The sequence below is a fragment of the Myotis nattereri genome (assembly GCF_964212035.1).
Source record: "Myotis nattereri genome assembly, chromosome: 9".
In the NCBI taxonomy this organism is placed as follows: Eukaryota; Metazoa; Chordata; class Mammalia; order Chiroptera; family Vespertilionidae; genus Myotis; species Myotis nattereri.
The window spans coordinates 28,739,069-28,760,495 of NC_138084.1; the positions used below are offsets into that span (position 1 = coordinate 28,739,069).

The 21,427-nt window shown below is 46.2% G+C and overlaps 1 protein-coding gene across 1 annotated transcript in view; it reads right to left on the minus strand.

The window, feature by feature from the left end:
• Window positions 1-21,427, minus strand: part of NAV2 (neuron navigator 2) — a 357,889-nt gene that overhangs the window by 178,275 nt on the left and 158,187 nt on the right. The window contains exon 6 of the mRNA XM_081100068.1: window positions 14,450-14,610. Coding sequence (XP_080956194.1) covers window positions 14,450-14,610 — 161 coding nt within the window. The remainder of the gene's footprint in view (window positions 1-14,449; window positions 14,611-21,427) is intronic.

Here is a 21,427-nt window from a genome sequence, read left to right on the forward strand (position 1 = left end):
CTGCTACCCCTGGCAACCACACATCATCTACTTTCTGTTGACATAGATTTGCCTTTTCTGGACATTTCATATAAATGGATTCAAAATAATTGGTCTTTTGTGACTAGAAAGCCACTCTTAATATATTCATTCTTATTGATTTCAGAGAGGGAGGGAGAGGAACATCAATGATGAGAAAGAATCATTGATCGACTGCCTCCTACACACCCCACAGTGGGGATTGAGCCCACAACCCTGGCATGTGCCCTGACAGAAATTGAACTGTGCCCTCCTGGTTCATAGCTCGATGCTCAATCACTGAGCCACATCAACTGGGCTAGGAAGCCACTTTTTAATGGCAGACTCAACAGCAGACCCTCTGGTTGCTCACTAAACTACTACCCAGAGCTGTGCTGTCAGATACTGTAGCCACTACCTGTGTGTGACCATTTACATGAATTAACATAGCATATATTAAACGTCTGTTATCAGTTCCTCCTGTCACCAGCCACATGTCAAGTGCTTAAGAGCCACCCAGAGCTAGTGGCGGTCACATTAGACAGCACAGATATGGGATACTGCCTTCCCTGCAGACAGTACCTAAGTCCAGATGTGCTCCCTGCTCCTCCTGGAGTTGGGAAGTTACCCTCACAGGAGAGAGTGAGAGCCAGGAACAGCTCTTGGGAGGGGGAGGGAGAGAAGAAGGGAGGGAGTTAGAGCTAACCCCTCCTCCTGCCCTGGCCACCCCCACCTCAGTGCTGCTCTCAGTGCCAGGGAGCTCCCCCCAACTCTCCCCTCCAGGCCTGAAAAGCGCTCTGTTTAGTTAAGCTCATCCAAAAGGCAGATATGCCAAAGCCTTTGGACGCACTTCAAGGAATCCAGCCTCTACCTCAGCCCTTTGATGATTTCTGGAGCGTTTCATGCCAGAAGGTGATCTGAGGGGCTCCTTAATGAGGCTGAACAGTCCTAACCAGTTTCCGGCCAGCAGTGGCTACTTCATGTGCCAAGACATGACCACTAAGGCTGACGACACCCCAAGGCCAGAGCCGTGGCACCCTGGCATGCTCAGGCAGAAGGGGACGCAGAAACCGCCACCCCCGCATCACTCCAGGCCTTTCCTGGGGTTGTTCGTCGGTTCAGCTGCCGTGCCTTTCCTCTATTGACCAAAGATGCTTCAGTCACCAGCTCCCACAAACCGGGCAGCAGGTTGTTTTAAATTGTGGGTTTGGGTGGATTAAGATGATCAGAGAGCCCAGACTAAAAGATGACTGACGGACAAACAACAAAAAAAGGAATTACATTCAGAAAAAAAAAACCCTTCACTAATCAAAGGGCCTTTTGTTCCAAAAACACTGTGCAAAAGTCATCAATCATGACCTTTTAAAGTTGTTTTAAAGGAATATAATTAAGTTGGCTAATATCCTTTGGTTTAAAACTCTGCTGAACGGTATATCTGCTTTCTTCTACTTTAGTAGCCAATTTATTTAAAAAGAAAGACAACCTAACAAATGCTTCTTCCGATATGTTTGCTTGTCTAAATCAATGCTTTTGTCTTGAACTCCCCCTTCTCAATGAGTGGCAATAGGGGGATTTCAAGAATCAATAGGCTACATTTCTAAGATACAGGAACAAAAGATAACCAGGTGGATGGATATTTACTAAACTCTGATAAATGTTCACTTGCTAACAAGCTGTTCTTTTAGTGAGGGTCACTGTGTTTTTCGGTCCCTTGGTTTTCAAAACCATCCTTCAACCAACATTGCCCAGAAGAGATGCAGCAAAGCAAGATGTGGTTAGGTGGTTGCTTTAGACATTTGATCTGAGGCAACACACCAGGAGTGGAGAAGTGGCTCTTTGGGGTTCCCAGTTCAGCTGTTCATATGTTCTATCTCATGTCATCCTCACGATAGCTTTATGAGGTTGGTGCTATTCTCATGTCTATTTTGGAGCGGAGGAACTGGAAGTTGAGAGATGTCAAATAATTCATCAAATTTACATGGCCATCAAGCGGAATTGCTGGGACTAGACCCCTGGGGTCCTGACCATTTTCATCACATGACAACTTGTGCCAGTTGGTATGAAAAAAAAAAGTAAAAGAGCCTGGGTATCTGAGGGTCAATGATCCCAAAGGCCTGAGAACAGGCTTAAGCAGAGCCGGGCCTGTTTTGCAAGATGTTACTTTCATAGGTAGTTCCTACCTTGGCCAAAGGGACCTCATAAAGCAAGCAGAGGTTGTGTCCCCTCGATGAATGGATTATATTTGCTAGTCAGAGAGACCTTCTGTGAGACTAGAGTAGCCAAGGATGTTTCAGCCACTCTCCTACTGAGAGCTCTCAGAGCCACACACCCTCATATTTGTAGGGAACTATAAGTGTGTCTTAGCTTATCTTTTACGAGCTTAGAGTATTCCCATTTTCATGCGACCGCAGTGACTACAGACTATTAGTTTGATAAGTGAAATCAATCCATAATATATATTTATTGGCCCCAACTTAAATACGGTATAGTGGTAGATTGACTGCAAAACCAGCCCAAGTCTCTGTCCCTCTCTGCCTCACATATGCTTTGTAATGCGACTTTGCAGCACCTCCCTCAATAGGCAGAATTTTTGCCACCCCTATGCATCTGGGCAGGCCATGCGACGTGCCTTGGCCAGCAGAATAAAGCAACAAGAACTGAAGCCCCTTTTCAGAGCTTAGACCTCAGGGCCTTGTACACTTTAACCCTCTACCTTGGAACTTATCCACCACCAAGAGAAGAGCCTCGACTAGAGTACTGGAGGATGAAAGATCAGGTAGAAAAAACTGGGTTATCTCAGTACAGACCAGCCAGCATCCAGTCAACCACCCAGACAACCTCTGACGCGTGAGCAAGGCCAACCAAGATCACCGGAGCCTGGCACACCTCGGCAGAGCTGTCCCGTCAACCTATAGCCTTTCAAGAACTAACAAATGGCTACTATTTTTTAAACTATATTTTAATTGATTTCAGAGAGGAAAGGAGAAAGTGAGATAGAAACATCAATGATGAGAGAGAATCATTGATCAGTGCCTTCTGCACACCCCACACTGGGGATCGAGCCCATAATGCAGGCATGTGTCCTGCCTGGGAATCGAACCATGACCTCCTGGTTCATAGGTCGATGTTCAACTATGGAGCTATGCTGGCTGGGCCAAATGAATACCTGAAACCATAATGTTTAGGGCCTGGGGAGATAGGTGTCAACAAGCCAACTGTATCAAGGTTGGAGGGTCCAAAAAAAGATTAACTACCACAAGCTTCACTATTACTTACCGTTTCCTAGGCAGTAACAGGTTCCATGATGCACTTGGGAAAATAATCGCTATTTCTGAAGAAAGGGCTTGAGACAGAAATGGCTCAGAATCGGCTAACAGAGCAACAGCTTGGAGGCAGGCGGCCCTGGTTACAACCCTGGTCCCAGCATGTATGTCTACATGGAAAAGTCACTCTCCTTCACAGGTACCCACTGGTATTGACTCAGAACCAGATGCATTTAATATTAGGCCCCTGGTTCCCTAAGCAGGTTTATTACAAAAGTGCCAGAGCCTGGTTTCTTCCCTGTAAGGTGGGCTCTCTCCCTGGTTTTCCCTAATGAAGGAATGCTGCCCCCTTCAGCATGTATGTGAAATAGGTTTTTGGGAAAAAAAATCCTGCATGGAGAACTGCCTGTAGTTATTTATAGCTGGCTCTTCTTAGGAGAGGGCAAGGAAATGAATCCAAGTGTTAAATGGCTGCAACCAGCCATGAATAACTCCTCCCTCAGTAGTCATGGCTGCTTCCACATGGCGGGGATCCTAGCCGGTGGCCTTTCTGATGGTCTCGGAGCATAAGCTTGGCAAATTCAAGACAACTTATCTGAAATTAAGGGAGAAGTCTTCCCTAAGTGCGTACATGGAGTCAAAGAAGTCACCACAAACTGTACACAGCCCACTATCTGCATGAACTGCAGCACAATCAAGAATCAAGGGCATTTTTGGAATGAATGAAGACCTTCAAAGGAGCCAATCCGAAGGCAGAGCGTTGGGAACTTTAATAAACTGTGGGGGATACAGGCCAGTATCAGGCCTTCCCAGGACCTACGAAGACCACACAAACTCTATCCTGTGCTTGAGACCATCAATCCTCTATGTGCAAGGGATCTTAGAGTCTATTTACTCTGACATACCTACTGATATAAAACTTTACCTCTAGTAACCTCAGCAAGTGATGAGCTAGCCTCTGCTCGGTTCCTCTGGGCTCAGGGAACTCCCTACTCCCACAACAGCCTGTTCAGCTGTGAGGAAGGTGAAATGGTTACTATTACCATCATCATTATTATTATTGATGGAGCCAATGTTTGTCTCCTTGTAATTTTTTTTAGTTCTACCCTCTGAGGCCAGAGACCAAAAAACACTGGCCCAGGATACAGACCTTCATTTGAAAAGGAAATTGTTTTTTCTCCATAAAACTGTTCCAAAGACATCCTTTGTTTCTAACCACTGGGTGGGAGAGTGGTGTTCTGAGCACCGAGGACCCCTGCAAACTTGGTCCCTGGGTCTCACTTGATGAGGTTCTACCTAATCCAGACAATCGAGTCCATCCCTCCTTTACCCTCCCTCAGGGCACCTAACCTTCCTGCTAAGCAGTTACCACAAAGCGTAATGAGACTATCTGCGTTTTGTCTAATATCTGTCTCTCCCACCAGACTGTAAGTCCCACGAGGACAGAGACCATTATCTCGTTTTCATTTTTGAATATTTAGTGACTAGTATGATGCCTGAGACATAGAAGGCCCCCAAAGTGTGCTGAATAGATGACAGATTGAGTCTGGAGGACACGATGCATAATCAAGAGGGGAGACTCATTGACTGCATGCCATTCAGTCTGGTTGAAATGAGGTGCCTCTTGAAAATGAAGCCAAGTGTGTGTAGCTTTCCTCACAGCAAAACTCTCCCAGTTTAAAAGAAAAAACTCTCCCAGTACCTCCAAGGACCCTCCTCCTCCGAGCCAGACCCGATTCTTGAATCCCCCAGCTGGCAGCGCTGAGGGGAGGGGTGGGAGCCTTGTGAAGACCACACGTAGCTCTGGCTTCCTCACCACCCGGAAGTTTTCCACCATGCCACAAGAACCTGACCACGCCCACAGTGTGGGCTTCTTCAGGCCACAGGCATTGTGACAAACTGAGGAAACAAATGTGGGGAAGGCCCTGTCTGGAAGAAAAATATTTAGAGTGTGAAGTCTTTTATTTTCTGAAACAGAGTGCCCTGAGAAAGCCGGGTTGGACACCAAGGCTCTGGTCAGAGGTGTGATACAAAACCTGGGCAGTAGAGGGCAGCAGAGACTCACAACGTGGACACGCTGTGACCACTCACTCTCTTGGTGATGAATATTCTCTTACCCCTCCTCTGACATCCTCATCAGAAGATGGGTCCCTGGTACATGAGTTAGAATTCCTGGTATTGGATTCCTAATGAATGGCACATATTGAGAGAATCATAGAGGCACGCGGCAGCTGAAAACCTGGCATTTTATCATTTAAAGGTTCATTTAAGCCCGAGGAGCCATGTCCTCAGCACAGAGGCAGCCATGTATGTGCTCACAGGAAACTCCTCACTGAGTTGTTGCAGCTACAGACCTGTTCGGCTGTGTGGTTCTGGAGTCTCTCTAGTTCTGACCAGCATCCTGTTCTTGTACTTTGCATTGTGAAAAGGTAATTCCTAAAACATGTTTACCTTCTCATGCTGATGAACACTGTCACATACCTCACTTGGAAAAGAAAATTACTTTTTAAAAAGAACATTTAAATCAATGACTAAACTCAGCCCAGACTGCAGATGACACCTGGATAAAAATGACTAGGAGAGCATGCAGAGATGTAAATACTTCCCCTACCAATGGGCCTTGAAATTAAACTGAATCCGTGTATCTGTGACGCTTCTCATAGCAGACGGAAGCAAATGAAATGCTCTATCAGATTTATCACCTGGAGATCGGAGGAGCATCAACTAGTCATCTTCCTGACACAAGACAAATCAAAATAGATTTCATCTTCCTAAATGATGTATTTTCTCTCTTTCTCCCTAACATAAAAAGCCAGAGAAAGAATATATGGCAGAACCACAGCTCGCACATTGGCTGGGAAACACACCTGTAGTTACAGAAAGGCAACCATGGTTATATCCTTCTCATCCGGAGCTAAGGATGGCATTGCTATACAGGTTATTAATTTCACACATTAAAGGGATTGATGAGTCTCCTCTCACGGCTCTTCTGAATTACACAGGAGATCAAGAAAATGGTTTTCAAAGGTGCCCAGAGAGACTGTCCCAGATACAACTGCTTTTGCCTTCATGGACTTTAGTGTAATGGTAGAGGTTAAGGACAAGGTCTAGGATGGAGTATCGGAAGAAGGGTGCACCCCTCGGGCTCCTCTCTAGGTACTTTCCTAGGGCTCACCCTTCCTCTGAATGAGAGAGTCTTCTCATACCGAGTTAACACCAAGCTCTTCAAGGGATAAGTAGGGCAAGAGCCAGAAGACGACTGTCCAATCAGGGGAAAGTGAGCTGACCCTCTCCCTGGGAGCACCCCCTTGCATTGTATTCCTTCTGCTACCGTCTCTAAACCCCACAAGGATACTCTCTTTTCTGTATTTTCGGCATGGAATCAAAATCCTTTTCCTTATTTACTATCACCTCAACAAAAACAAGGCAGCCTTGACATTTTAAAAAACTAAAATCAGAACTTCACTAAAGATTCGTGAGGCAAGAGGACAAAACCACATGAAGACATGAAGACCTATGGAAGTCAAGTTCAGTTTACAGTAGAAGTTGCTAGTTCTGAGGGTGAATTTAAATACACGTACAGAAAAATTTACATGCAAATATAAATGGTTTCCTATTTACTCAGCTCCTGCTATATACCAGGTAGTAGTCTGGGTGTCTTCCATTCCCCAACACAACACACTGCATGGGAGAGCTGAGGACCGAAGGGCAGTTAGAAGGCGGCCAAGCAGCCCTTCCCAGGAGAGGGGTTCTCAACCTTCAGTGCTTTGAGAATGACAGGGGTGTGAGAGCAGCCTGCGGGCTCTCACTCAGAAATCTGAATTAGGACAATGTTTGCAAAGCCTCAGGATTTGGGATTTTAGCAATGACCTCAAGAGAAGATGGTGTCGATGGTCCATCAGTCATACTTTGAGAAACAACAGTCTAGAATCCCAAATTGACTGTCGCCCCAGGTCATAGGACTGGAGCTTCAGACTTAACAGAGACCTACCACTCTGGACCTGTTCCCTCTGAGGTCACATGTAGGCAGACTGCATATACTGTGGGAGTGGGAAAACGCGACTGTTGAGGCATTATTTTGGAGAGCGGGGCCGTGTGTTTTGGGTCTTTTCATCTATTCAGCCAGACAAAGTGAATAATTTATTACAAAAGGAAAATGGTATGACATGCAAACTAGAACAATGAAACCTGCCTTTACTCAGGAGGCATTGAGCTCCACCCACTCAGTGAAAGGGCGCCATCCACAGAAAGCAAACGAAGTGAGGATACAACATCTCAAAAGATCAGAACTTGGCAACTTTTTCATGCCACGCCAAGGAAACCCACAATGTCATCAACTCCAGCTATCAGCAAAAAGTTACCCCCTTCATGGAAATGTCTATGAGCAACAGAGGTGACAGATACAGAAAACTTGAATTGGGCTATAAAAAAAATTAGAAAGCATCACATCTAATTTTCTCCCATCACATGGACTACATCAGCCTGTTGCCACTTCACAGGGAAATGCACTGAATCTGAGAAGTGAGCTGACTCGTGTTGGAAAAGGATGAACAGAAAGAAGCTTTTCCCCTTCTGCATGAGAATTTGACCTTGGGCTAACCTGGCAACACTGTTCCTCTGGAAACTTGATAAAGACAGAATGCCTGCTGTTACTAAGCAACATTGCTCCTGGAGAGTGAAACCCATCTGGACTTGGGAGAGCTATAACTGAAGTCTAAGTCCTTCTTGGGGAACACATCATCATTTGTGACTCTACTAATCGGGCTAGGCCTTTGGGAAACCCTGGAAGCTATGCATATGGAGCTGTTATAAGAGGTCCTGGCTCCTGTGGGCATGTGGGTTTTAAGCTAAAGTGACTCCTGCACCTGCCCTATGACAGTCTGGTACCCTCACACCTGAGCTGTCACCTGAGGTGGGAGGGGGCAGCAATATCACCTGGACGGCGGTGCGGGCTGCTGCAAGGACCACTCCAGTGGAACAGAAACACCTGCCCTGCCCTGCCAGCTACCTATGATTCCTACCTATGTCCTCTGGTGGAACAGAGCTGTGTGTAGCCTGGAATGCTCTTCCCGGGTGACTGAGCAGATGTCCTGGTGAGCATTACATTTGCCCAAAGCCACACCCCTGGGAAATGGCAGGGCCAGAACTCACTCAGTTAGTTGTCTGCCTACAAGCTAAATACTTTTTTTTTAACTAAAGGACCATAAACCTTTTCTCCCTGGATAACTATTCTGGCTCAAAAGATGGGTGCAACTTCTCACACATACTAGGCTTTTTTTCCCTCCTATGTCATGTGAGGTCCCTAAGTTTGGTAGCTTCTAATTCATCCTGCCTGCCTGGCCTCAACAGCTTGCCTAGTGGTTCACTGAGTTCCATTTCCAGACAATCCCCCAGAGACTTCTTCAGGTTCAACGCTACCCCCTAGCTCAAACGTCTAGGCTGGCTTTCTAAGTCCTCAGGCTCCAAGGGCCTCTGGTTGGAGGGTATGGTGACTCCACAGCTGATACCTACAGAGATGATCACCTGCTGAGCTCTGACGGGCACCATGCTCTCCCTGGCCTGGTGCACAGCTCTGGAATGGCAGAGGTCTCCTGATGACCAAGGGAGGCCCTACCCCAACAATGAAATGATCTTGCAGAAGTTTCCCCTTGACAGGCCCTGCATAGGACAAGAGTTTATTAATAGAGTGACCTCAGCAGATGTCCTCTCAGATTAGCTCCTGGACCAGAGCAGCAGGATGAGTCATTCCTCCCAGCCTTCCCTTCCTTTTCTATCATCAAAACTCTGGAGAGAGAAATCATCGCAAATGACATCACTTCTCTGAAGCCCTCCCCAAGCCTTCCGGTCTATGTTCATCTCTTTCCTCGCAACTTTGAGCGTGTCCCTATTACAGAGCACCACCACCCCCTCCTCCCTCCCACCCCCTGAGGCTATGAGACCCTGAAAAGCAGTCTCAGTTCTCTCTGTCACTACAACAAGCAAAATGCTGGACATAAAGAGTGACAAAATGAACAGATGAAACAACAAGAAACAGAGGCACCCCAACCCATAGTCTTTTCTGTATGATTCGGACCACTGAATTCATTCCATCTCATCTAAATTTATGTCAGGATCCTGGCTAATGGCAGGGCAAGGCAGCTTAGTCATGGTTACATCTCCCGATCACTAACTCAGATAAATCACTTGGTTCACCAACCACAAAGTGACAAGTTTATAGAGATTCTAGATCAGTGGGCCTAATGTGGCTCGGACATGACATCGTGCTGAAGGCTGTAAAACTCCGTCTCCAGCCATGTCTGACTCTCCCCTTCCCAGTGACAGGCCAGAGTGAGCAAAGAGGAAGGGAGGGCACAGAATGAAGACCGGAGGAAGAAACCTACCAGGAAGCACCAAAGGGGTGCACATCTGACAAGGCTTTGTGGCCAGTGAAACCTGAAGACGTCACTCACACTTCACAGTGACATGGTGACGGATAACCCCAGGCTCACTTTACAGAAGGAGAAACCAAGGCCGGAGAAGGAGAAGGTGAGTGCCTTGAGTGAGGCCATGGTAGCCAGCAGAGAGAGAGCTTGATCTCAAGTTCAAGAGCTTTCGTGCCCTGCCAAGGTCACTGGTTGTAACTCATAGCACAGGTCAGTAAAAATGGCCAGTGATCTTGTCTGAAATTCAAATAGCTTCTTAAAATAATTTACTTCATTTCAAGGAGTATTTTCTGCCCAAGGGAACGAAAATAAAAGTGGTGTCAAGTGTGTACAGAAACAAGTCCCCTCATACACTGTTGATGGGAATTAAAAATAGATATAACCTTTTGGGAGGGAAATTTGGCAATGTTAAAACAACTGTAAAATGTGCATATCCTTTAATGCAGCAATTCCACTAAAACTGTTGTATACATGCAAAAGAAATCTACAAGGATGTTAATTTTAGTACTATTTACAATATCAAAAAAATAGAAGCGACCTAAACCAAGTACTACAAATATTAAGGTAAATTCATATGGTTGAGCACCATGCAACTATTATGAAGAAAGAATGACCTGTGAAAAGCTTATCCTTGATTTGTTGATTTTACTTATAAGATTTTAAAAGTCATATGCACATGTGTGTGAGAGTATGTATGTATGCAAGTGTATATTACTCCTGTAATAATTAAAGAAACTGTTACTTATAATGCACTTAGAATAGTACCTGGCAAATAGTTAACATTAGGAAAAATTTAACTACCAAAAGATGATAATATAGACATGAAGAAATACATGTCTATAGACATGTATATATGTCTATAGACATGAAGAAGCTACAGTGGCTATTTCTGAAAGGTGGGATTATGTAGGTTTCTTTTTCTTTTAATAAATTTGCGGTTTGAATATTATTAAATAATTTTTATAACGAAAATATAATATATAATAAAGATACACTTTCTATAAGATGAAGAAAACCATATTCTTCAGAAGAAAACATCTTCCACATGCACAGAATTCAGTCTAGGAAGACGATACATTTCAAACCCACCTGGCGGACCACCTAGTTCCGCAACGTATTTGCTATCTGGCAGCGTTAAACCATTCAGAGGATGTGAGGAAAGAAGAGGAAGAGAAAACAGATAACATCACAAATACTGAAAAAGACAGGTAATTCCTCTCCCCTGAAAATCTGCGATTCTGGTCTGAAGCCCAGAGCCACTCGGAGCCAACAGAGGAAGAGAACGGCCACCGGGCGTCCGGCATTCCTCGACCTGCTCTGCAGCGCGACCCGCTGACACCTCCCCAGGCCAGGCAAGGCTGAGCCTGCTCGTGCCTGCGGGAGCGAGGGGTGGAAACCACCGGGGGGCCTCACCGGGAGACCCAAAATGACAACCAGGGAAATTGCCGGGCTGTCGTGCTATACAGGAACATTTCTGGTTTTTATGTCTCGGCTGTGTGCTTGGTCACTTCATGGAACGAGCTAAGGAATTTTGGGTGAAGTATGGCTTTTCTTCCATCTCCCATTTCAGGTGACAGTTTGCTGTAATCAGAACTAAATTTATAGATGATGACAAGAGGGGGACTTACATGTCTGGACAAGAAGTCTTGGGGAATCCTTTAACATTTCCCCACAAAGTATAAAGCACTCCAGGGCTTTAAAAAATTGCCTGTTACAATGTCCTTTTATTCCTCTCAGTTCCTTTTAAAAAATGTGACTGTGTGTTGAAATATTTTTGTCATTTATTAACAGAATATTTGAAATTCTCACTTGACTTACTTATGCGATTAGATCAACTGGTAGGCGTGGAATTCCCGGGTCAATGGGTTACATATAAAATCTGTGAGTTGGTTCACCTAGGAGTGGAATGCCAGAACAATGCACCCAGGGCCTGACTGACTCACATGAGGGACAGGTGAAGAGATTATATCACAAACCTCATCTGAAAGTGGTCCGGACCTCAACTGCAGCACCAGCCACAATGAAACGCAATTTCTCTGCTCACAAGTGTGTGTCTCTCTCCAAGTGAAGGATGCTCTCTTATGGCCAGGTGGCTGAGTTATTTCTGTTCCCTCGTCATGCACTATATTTTGTGTGTATGCTGGCTACCTCATAAGCTGTGATCAAGATCGGATTCAAGGGAGAACAGGGGACCATGAAGAAAGGAGGAGGAAATACAACAATCACACTGACTTTTCACCCCAGGATGGTGAAAAAGTTTCAGTATAAAAATATCCAGATCGTCCCTAAGCCTGCTTTATCCCAGATCCCTCACACCTGGAACCATGGTCAATTGTTTTTATCCTTCGGAATCCTTAAAAGGACTTTGTGAGCGTCAAAGCTCACCAAACTTTCTCACATGAATTACCCCACTGCATCCTCATTACAGAGATCCAAGGGCTCGGGTCAGAGCCAGAGGTCAAATCAGAGTTGAACCTGGATATGAATTCTAGGGCTCAATGACCAGGAAAGACAAGTTACTAAATTAGTCTTTTATCTGTAAAATTGGATGAGTGATATTTACGTCACAGCATGTTTATGATGACCAAGTAAGAAAGTGAACATCCAAGTCCCTGGGAAATAGTATGTGCTCAATAATTAGGTATGACTTCTGACACCAAAGTCCACCCCTCGGGCAATGCCTAGTCACAGCCACAGTCCTTTAAGGGGCCTCCCGGCTCTCTGGCTTGGTGCATACATGGCAACCCCTGCCCAGGACAGAGGTAGGTTGGTGGCTGTCTCATCACTGATGGATAGCAACTGGGCGGGCTGCCTCAGTGGCCCTGGGTATGTGGTAGGGACTGGGACACGGTTCCAGCCACCAACTCTGCATCCTCCCACACCTGTTCCATCCACAGGACTTTCTCTTTATTTCCTCCATTTCTTGGACTATGGTTTCACAACCATCCTTCATATTTTTACATGACAGTTTCTCCTTAAATGATCATGAGACAAGGGTAGGTTGGCCCAACAAAGGGTACAGGTTTCCCTAACATCTTCCCAACTCTCCCTCTAGCTCAACCTGAACTTCTCAAACTAAACTTTACTGGGTCAGGCCTCCAGCCTTTCCTTTCTGCTTCCATGAAAAGCACAGTATTGATCATGATTCTGGAATCAAAGTGCCTGGGCTCACTTCCCACTACACCTCTCACTATCTCTGGGTGACCTCAGCAAGTACTTAACTTCTCTCTGCCTTGGTTTCATCCTTTGTAAAATAGGAATCAACTTAGCTGGTTTGGGGGGAATTCAGTGAGGCACATAGTAGGTACTCATAAAATGCAGCTATTTATTTATATATAAAAACCAAAACCTTTCTATATATTTTATATGTGTGTACACACACCGAGACATAATATATGGTGAGCATTCTGAAGGGTACGCATAGGGCGGTTTATATTAGAATCCCTCAGGGAGCGTATAAAGGAGAACTTTTATTTGATACATACTTGTACCAGTTTAAAAGCATATATTATTTTTGTAATTTAAACACACTTTTAAAAAGAACACACTTTTAAAAAGAACACTCTTGGGCATTGTGAAGAAAGGAGGGAGGGGAGGGGAGGAGAGGTTGCGGGGAAGAGAGAAAAGAAGAAAAATGGTTTGCTTGCGGCAGAAGCCAAGGGCTGGATCACAGCCTTGACTGGGTGAGACAAGACTGGTTATAGCTTCACTGCTAGTTGCAGATTTCCCAATGCCGTGTCTGGGAAACTCCTGCCGTGTGTCCCTGTCAGCCTTAGAGAAATTCCCTGTGCATTCTCTCGGGTGTTCTGGGAGGAGGGACACCCAGCTCCACTAACCAAGTCATCCTGACTGGAGGGGGGCGGGGGGTGAGGATGTTCTGATTTCATCCACAGTCGGAGGGCTGCCCAGGCACCAGGGGCACTTCAGGCAGTGGGAGGAAGCTCTCCTGGGTCTCAGGAGAAGAGGGGCACATCCTGGACAAACCGTAGGAAGCAACCATGAGGTAGGAAATGCTTGTAAGAGCCCTGAGCATGTCCTCCCAGCGAGTCTAGACCATGCTGCCTGGGAGAAATGAAGGAGAGCCCTGCCTAGTGAGAAAAATCTTCTAAGCTGCCTCAGTTTCTCTGTTTCTCCCATGCCTAACGAGACACACACTGAAGCAAGCAAAACTTTGTTTCCCTGGCTCTGTGCAAGAGCCCCCACCGGGCCACTCACGTTTTATCTCCATTCTACAAGCTCAGTGCTATGTATAGTAAAAATCATCCCCTTTTTTGGTAAACGTTCCATCATCAGAACACTAAGAGCAATGCTGCCTACTCCTTATATGTAGTCAAGATCTTCATTAAGCCAATCCACATTTCTGACTTTTCTCAAAGGGTGAAAACTCCTTGCAACTCCCCTCACATCACTCCTGACGGGTAAAAAGCTTTATTAGCTCACAAAATGCACAGCCCAAGAAGCTTGCCCTTCTGTACAACCACCAACTCTACAGAGCATGCTCTAGGAAACTTTATTTTTAAGTTGCAAATCTGCATTGCTTTTATCTGTAGCCAGGTTTCTTAAGGGCCCCACCCAGACCAATACAGCTATTCTCGCTGGCAGTGATGTCTCTTAATGTCTTTGCTAACAAAGTTCCTGCCAGGCAAATATGCCCTATGACCTGTGCCCACCACCCTATCAGCAACCCTGCCCCAACTCAACTCCCCCAAAGGAACTGGATCTGCTCTAAGAAAGATGACAAAAAGGACCCCAAAGAAGGTGACTCACCTTTCTCATGGCTGCTTGGCAGTGGGGGTGGGGAGGTGACTGGCTTGGACTTGTCATAGTTGTTAAAGCTCTGACTGCGTCGGTTGTTAGCAGCGGCCGCCCCTCCACGTGTTTTGGCGTCGCTGCCTGCAGCGGATACCCTTGTGGTAGGACCTGGAAGTCTAAAATGCAAAAGCAACAGAGTCACAGGTTCAGTCTCAGAAGAACAGAAGTGTCCCAGGAGAAGGAACCGCAACCATGCGGGAGGCAGAAGAAACTATTCAAGATGCGCGGGTCTGTGGAAGTTTGCCGATCAAAGGATTTAGCGGAACCACTACAAATCAACAACGAGGCCAATAGGGACCCCAGGAAACTCCAACAGCAAAACGAGAGCAGTTTTCCTTTTTCCTTGAAGCAAAGGGAGACAATTTGAAGGGGAAAAAATAACTACACGAATATACTTGCTGATTAAAAGTACAAAGCTCATCTTCCCTTTTTTCTTGAATGCATATTTGTACTTTATAATGGGGCCAATCCATGCCCTCTCTAATTCTATCAAGCGTGGAACGCAAAGGCCCATGAAGGCTCCAAACTGTTGGCCTTGCGTGTGTATCGCTTCTGGGAGGTGCTGAAAAGGGTGTTTGCCATAATCCAGACATATATTAAGCAAAATATAATTTATAATAATTAGAAAGGAAACTGCTACCACTCAGAACCCAACACGTCTGCAATGAAAATGTACAGCCTGGCTGGGAACACTGTTCAGACACACATTTTCCTTCAACACCTGACGACCTGTCTCCATTGGCATTACTCTGGGGCTGAGGCCCGGCTTCTCTGTGCAGTGGATGGAGCAAATCATATGTTCTTTCTGTGAAACCAGGAGGAATCTGTTAGTCTAAAGACGCACACACACACTTTCCCTTTAAATAAAACACCTCATTTTGGGAGGTTCGGGGAATAAACTCAGCAGGCCTTTCTGCAGTGTGTTTAAAGATATTGTGGCCCATTCCCCAAAGAGTTAAGGGTAAGACCCCACGTCAGAATTTTGGTTGAGGGACCACTAAACAGGCTGTTTCCAATCATCAAAGCTGAAAGATGAATAAATGGTGAAATATTTAGTTCTATCTTTCTGGTAAAGCCCACTTAGCTGTGTCTAAAAGCCACTGGAACCCCAGCCGACTAGCATTAGATCTAGTGATAAGTCTGAATTTTCAACTCATAAAACTTTCAGCTTTCTCTTTCCATGCAAGTCTGCAAGCACCAAAGAAGTCTGCAGTCTGGAAGCATTTTAGATAGAAGCAGGCAATCACTTGAAACTTTTCCTTGTTGGCCAAGCAAGAAAGATGGTTGGGGGCAAATGGAGAACATGAGCTGGTGTGAGAGGACTATAAATCTGTACAGTTAAGAAGCTGGCCCAGTGCCCTGCCTGGGAGCTGGGAGAGAAGGAAGGGGCTGAGCTCTTCCCCCAGACGCATCACTTCCCACTGCACTAGGAGGGCTTGCCCCTCTGTTCATTTCCCCTCTCTTGTTTGGAGAAGATATTCACCCATAAAGACAGGCCTGGAGTGGGCTGCAAGACCAGCAGTGCCAGTGCCTGTGCTTGGGAACCAGATGTGGCCAGCACAACTGATCGAGGCCTTGGTAGCTCTTGGTTCTGCTTCCAATGCAAGCAGCATCCTGCAAGTCCTCCACGTCAGTGCAGAGTAGACACAGCCGAAGGTAGAGCTTCTGTAGGTACAGACGTGGGCTCCTTTGGGCTGGACTCTGGAGGAGTCTTTATGCCCAGATAGGCCATCACTTGTTCCAGGAGGATGACACAGCAACGGTATTAAGTGGCGCTGGGTACCACGGGTCACAGCATTCTACTCCAGTGTGGAATTTGCAAAGAGCGGGGAAGCAAGAAGCAGCGAGGAGGGAAAAGGTGCTTTCCTTTCAGAATTGTTGGGGAGTCCCCACTGCCCTAACCTGGGGCTGAACTGCAGGTTTTTCATGGCAGCACAGGGCCTTTGGAGAGGCAGGAAATCAAAGTATTGGATGGGATGGGTACAACCTAGAGTTAGGTAGGCAGTCTGGTCCTCTGTGAGGCAGCATGGAGAATAGATAGAACATGGGCTTCTGACATCGGACCAGTCTTTTAACCTCTCTGAGATCTGTGTTTCGTGTCTGTAACTTTGGAATGATAATAAACTACCTGATGGGAATAGTTGTAAACTTGAAATGGGATTTACTGTCCAGCCTGTTGTCAGGACTCAATGCATGTTGGTTCCCCGAGACCCATCTTTCCAGCCGAGCATCCAGATTCATAAAGGAATTGGGCATTGCCATAAAGGACACATGCTATGGTACAAAAAAGGATCAGACAAATTAAGGAAATAGAGGAGTCTGGGTTAAAGTATCAGAAGAGAGCTAGACAAAAATCATCGTAAAGAGTCCGAGATCAACATTTCCAACGAGCAGGATAGGCTTGGGCAGGCAGGACTTGCCATCTCCCTAGGGGACATTCCAGAAGAGAATCTGCTTCATCAAATGTCCGTGACTGACTGAGACCTTATACTTGGGATATCTCTGACCCATCTGTGGGCCCCACTCCCCAGAGCGAAGCATTCCTGGCTTTGGATAACAAATACAGCTTTGGTAAGGGGAAGAGATCAACCGAAGGACTTGTATACATGTATATAAGCCAAACCAATGGACATGGACAACAGGGGGATGGGAGCATGAGTTTGTGTGTGGGGGGGAGGTTGGGGGTTAATGGGGGGGGTGAGGACACATTTGTAATACCTTAACTAATAATAATAATAATAATAATAATAATAATAATAATAAAAAAGTTAACCCAGAAAAACAAAAAAAACAAATACAGCTTTGGTTTTTCCATGGGACAGGGGTGGGTGGTGGTCATCACCAGGTGCTCTTCACTGAGTCAGGGCTTACAGGCACCCCTTTGATGGGAGCTGCATACCCTTTGAATGGCTGCAGAGTTGTGCTAAGGGTACTGAGACATGGAGAAGGAGGTTTTGAAGGCCTCGAGGGCAGCTGATATAGCAAATCAAGGATGGTTGGCACATATTTAGCCATAGAAAGCCACAAAGCTCAGGCCAATGTGTCACCGTCTGCCCCCATCACCACTGCACCCTAGTCAGGACAGCTCCCTGAGCTTCACCAACTGGAAAACTGCGATGAAGACCTAGTAATTTCTTCCACGTTTCAGAGGAAATCGATGTCAACAATGAGCTTAACAACTCGGGTTCGGCTGTGAATGGGTTTGGACAGTTGCTGCTCCAAAATAAGCCTCCTCCACCTCTGAAATGTTTAGTAACGTCCACCTCACACACACAAGCCACGAATGAAGGTGTGGTGAATGGAAAGTACAGAAAAGGGCTTAGATGGATTACCCCCGAGGGAACCTAAACATTCTTTGGGTTTGAGTCCATTTACAAACCAAATTAACTCAGACTGAATTATCAGTCCACGACTTCAAATACAGGCTTTTAAAGCCAAAGGTGACCGTGAGAACCTAAGATACCTGAGCAATCACAGGGAGGGTACTAGACTTTCTACAAATTGAAGAATGGGTTTGCTATGGTCTGATTGTTTGTGTTCCCCAAAACTCATCTGTTGAAATCTACTGACCAATGTGATGCTATTAGGACCTGGGGCCTTTGGGAGGAGGTGATTAGGTCATTAGGTGGAGCCCTCATGAATGATATCATGCCTTTATGAAAGAGGATCCAGAGAACTAACTTGCCCCTTTCACTACATGAGGACACAGGGAGAAGTCAGCAGTCTGCAACCCGGGAGAGGGCTTTCACCAGAATCCACCTTGCTGGTGTCCTGCTCTCGGATGTCCAGATGCCAGTACTGTGAGCAATGCATTTCTGTTGTCTATAAGCTACTCAGTCTGTGGCATTTTGTTATAGTAGCCCAACAGACTAAGACAGGGTTCTGGCTCCATCTTGTCCAGACCTTAAGGAGTTAATTGGCCACAGCTGACATCTAAATTACATGCATATTGATAAAAGAATATACAAAGTTCAGAAGCAACTTCAAAGGAAAATGATAACCTTGGAGGTTGGTGGATGGCTAGGAAAGGTTCCAAACAAAAGCAACCCGAGAGAAGATGTGGCACCTGGACTGGGAATGTGAGTAGAGGGCAAGAATGTAGGGAGTCAAGGTGAGACGCAGTGGTGTTATGCAGAGAGACGCCTGTAAAAGGGAGAGGAAAGAAAGGTCGGGTCCTAGCCAGTTTGGCTCAGTGGATAGAGCGTTGGCCTGTGGACTGAAGGGTCCCAGGTTCGATTCTGGTCAAGGGCACATGCCCAGGTTATGGGCTCGATCCCCAGTAGGGGGTGTGCAAGAGAGAGCCAATCAATGATTCTCTCTCATCATTGATGTTTCTATCTCTCTCTTCCTCTTCCTTCCTCTCTGAAATCAATAAAAATATGTTAAAAAAAAGAAAAGAAAAAAAAGAAAGGTCTGCTGTGTGTTGGGGCTTGGGGAACAGAGTGGGAGGAAGTGAGGCTGGAGAAGCAGGCGGGGCCAGAGTATGTCAGTAGGAATCCTGGACTTTGTCCTGCCCCCCAGCAATGAGGCATTAATTATGGAGTCTGAGAGTGGAGTGGAATCACTGTCTTCTAGTTCACAGTGACGGGAGCCTGAGCCTCTGGCTAGCATTTTGAAATTCATTACTGTGAGCATCCTTATGCGCCAGGAGAACTCCTACCAAGCCCCAGCCCGGAAGCAGCCGCTGTCTGCACGTTAGATTCCCTCTGTGCTGAAGAGCTGGGTCCCGCTCCTGTGGAACAGCTGCAGGTACCCCAGCAGATGCTGCCAGGGTGCCCGCCTGGCTGACGCGAAGCAGAGAGAGAGGAGCATGGCCAGCCAACCCTGTGTCATTTACTCCCCGCAGCGGTGATAGTGCCAGCAGGTTCCAGTGGCTCCTCGGGAAGAGCAACTCCAAACCTCATGATCATTCCATGTCCAAACACAGGTCCAAAGTGACAGAGGATACAGATGGGTTCTTTCAAACATACACATGTGGCTTTTTTAGAAAAAAATTAAGTGTAAAGGAAGTGGTGGAACAAAGAGGCGGAAGAAAGACCCTGCTGCTATCGGAGCCGTGGTCAATTTCTGCAACATGTGCAGAGCCCAGCAGGCAGGGCGGTAAAGCCAGGGTTCCTGGCACGTAACCTGCGAGTGCATCCCGGCTCCTCGCGCTGTACGTGCCGATGAGAAGAAAGCTGTTCTTCCCCCCAAAACCACTTCAAAGGCCGGGAGCAGAAGATGGCCCTCCCAGGAAGGATGGCAGCTTGTGTGCACATGCTCGGGGCCGTGGGGGAACTGGGGGTCATAATCAGAGATGCTTTGTGCTAGACAAGATGATTAAATGCTAAATCTCTCATCTCCATGGCATCTGCTTTTCAGCAGCCAGGCCGAACTTCTAGCAGCCCAGATTCCTCTCTGTAAGACTGTCGTGTAGAGATCAGCTCCATGGGACTTGCTGGAAGTGGCCTGGTTGCCTTACCTACCCCAGGTCGACCCCAAACACCAGCATCAACACATCTGCTAGCTATGGTGCACTGACTGCATCCAAATGTTAAAGGTTAGAAATGACTCTGTAAACCACAGTGCAGCGTGAGGCAGGATTATCCCACGTCACCAATAAGGAAACACGGGTCATGGAGAGTCAATGATCGGCCTGGGCACCGCAGGCAGTGGTGAGCATGAGCTTTCTCTCAGTTGAAATGAAAAGGTGCACTCAAGCCACTATGCTTCTCTGCCTCCCACAGGTAGAATGAGCCCAAATATCTGATGCTCACCAGGGGTGCCGAGAGACGGTAACAGTGGTCAAAGGCAGGACTACATGGAAACCCTTCCCTCCTGAACCAGTTCCCTCCCTAGGCCCTTCCCTGCATCCAGATTTAAGGATGCAATGATAGGACAGCAAGCACTGAGTCCAGAGAACTAGCTAATGAGCAAGCCCCCTTGTTATTTCAGAAGAACGAGGTGCTATCTCCATGGTACACAGGGCATCTAGAATCAAAAATGAGATACAGCTGCCTTATTGCTTTGTCTCCTCTGACCAGTTGGAGTCATGCTTCAGGTCTTTGTAACTCAAGAGAAAACCAATTGCACATTAGTAGTTTTAACAACAACAAAAAGCACAACACACATAAATGAGATGCAGGTCAGGTGGGATCAGGGTGAGGACAGAGCAGGGAGCCAAACTCATCATAAAACCACTGCAAAAACCACCTAGACACTTGCCTCTCCCTAAGTCAGAATGGATTTTGATGATCAAGCAATCAGCCCAAACCAATGAAATGCAGAAACATTACACACTCAACCTCATTTACACTCTGTCCCTCCCCACCCCACCCCTTCACACACATACACACATACACACACACACCCCAATGACCCCGCACCCACTCTCAGAACTCTCCCAACATTAGCCAAAGCATGTTTGGTTTTCTTGAACTGCAAACATGAAGTGGGGAGAGGGGCCAACAGGAAACATAGCAGGAACAAAGGAAACAGTGGGTTGGGTTGAAACCATGCTTTGCAGGACACAGAGGAAGTCTAACCTAGAGATCTTTTTCTGACCCAGAGTGAAGCGGATGATTTTGCTTTGAGATGAATCCTTGGATGATGCACTGCATGATGGGAAAAGAAAAAAGTGGAAGAGCTGAGTGAGGGGAGAGAAGATACATTAGACACACAAATAAAGGACGGCAGTCTTAGAATAATGCAATGCTCTGGGTTTTTCCACTGCCCGCCTTTCCCACAATATGCAACTTTCTTTCTAGGTCTAACTTTCCTGATTCCATGAATTTCCAATGTGAAGAAACTGCTACCAAAATTACCAAAAAACTTTTGAGGTTTTCTTTCTTCTTCTTTTCTCTTTTAAACACCAAATACCTTTTTCTGCTACCAGTCATGATAAGGCACTTTTCTCACAATGAGATGCTAAAGCAAGGGGTCTCTGACAGGTAA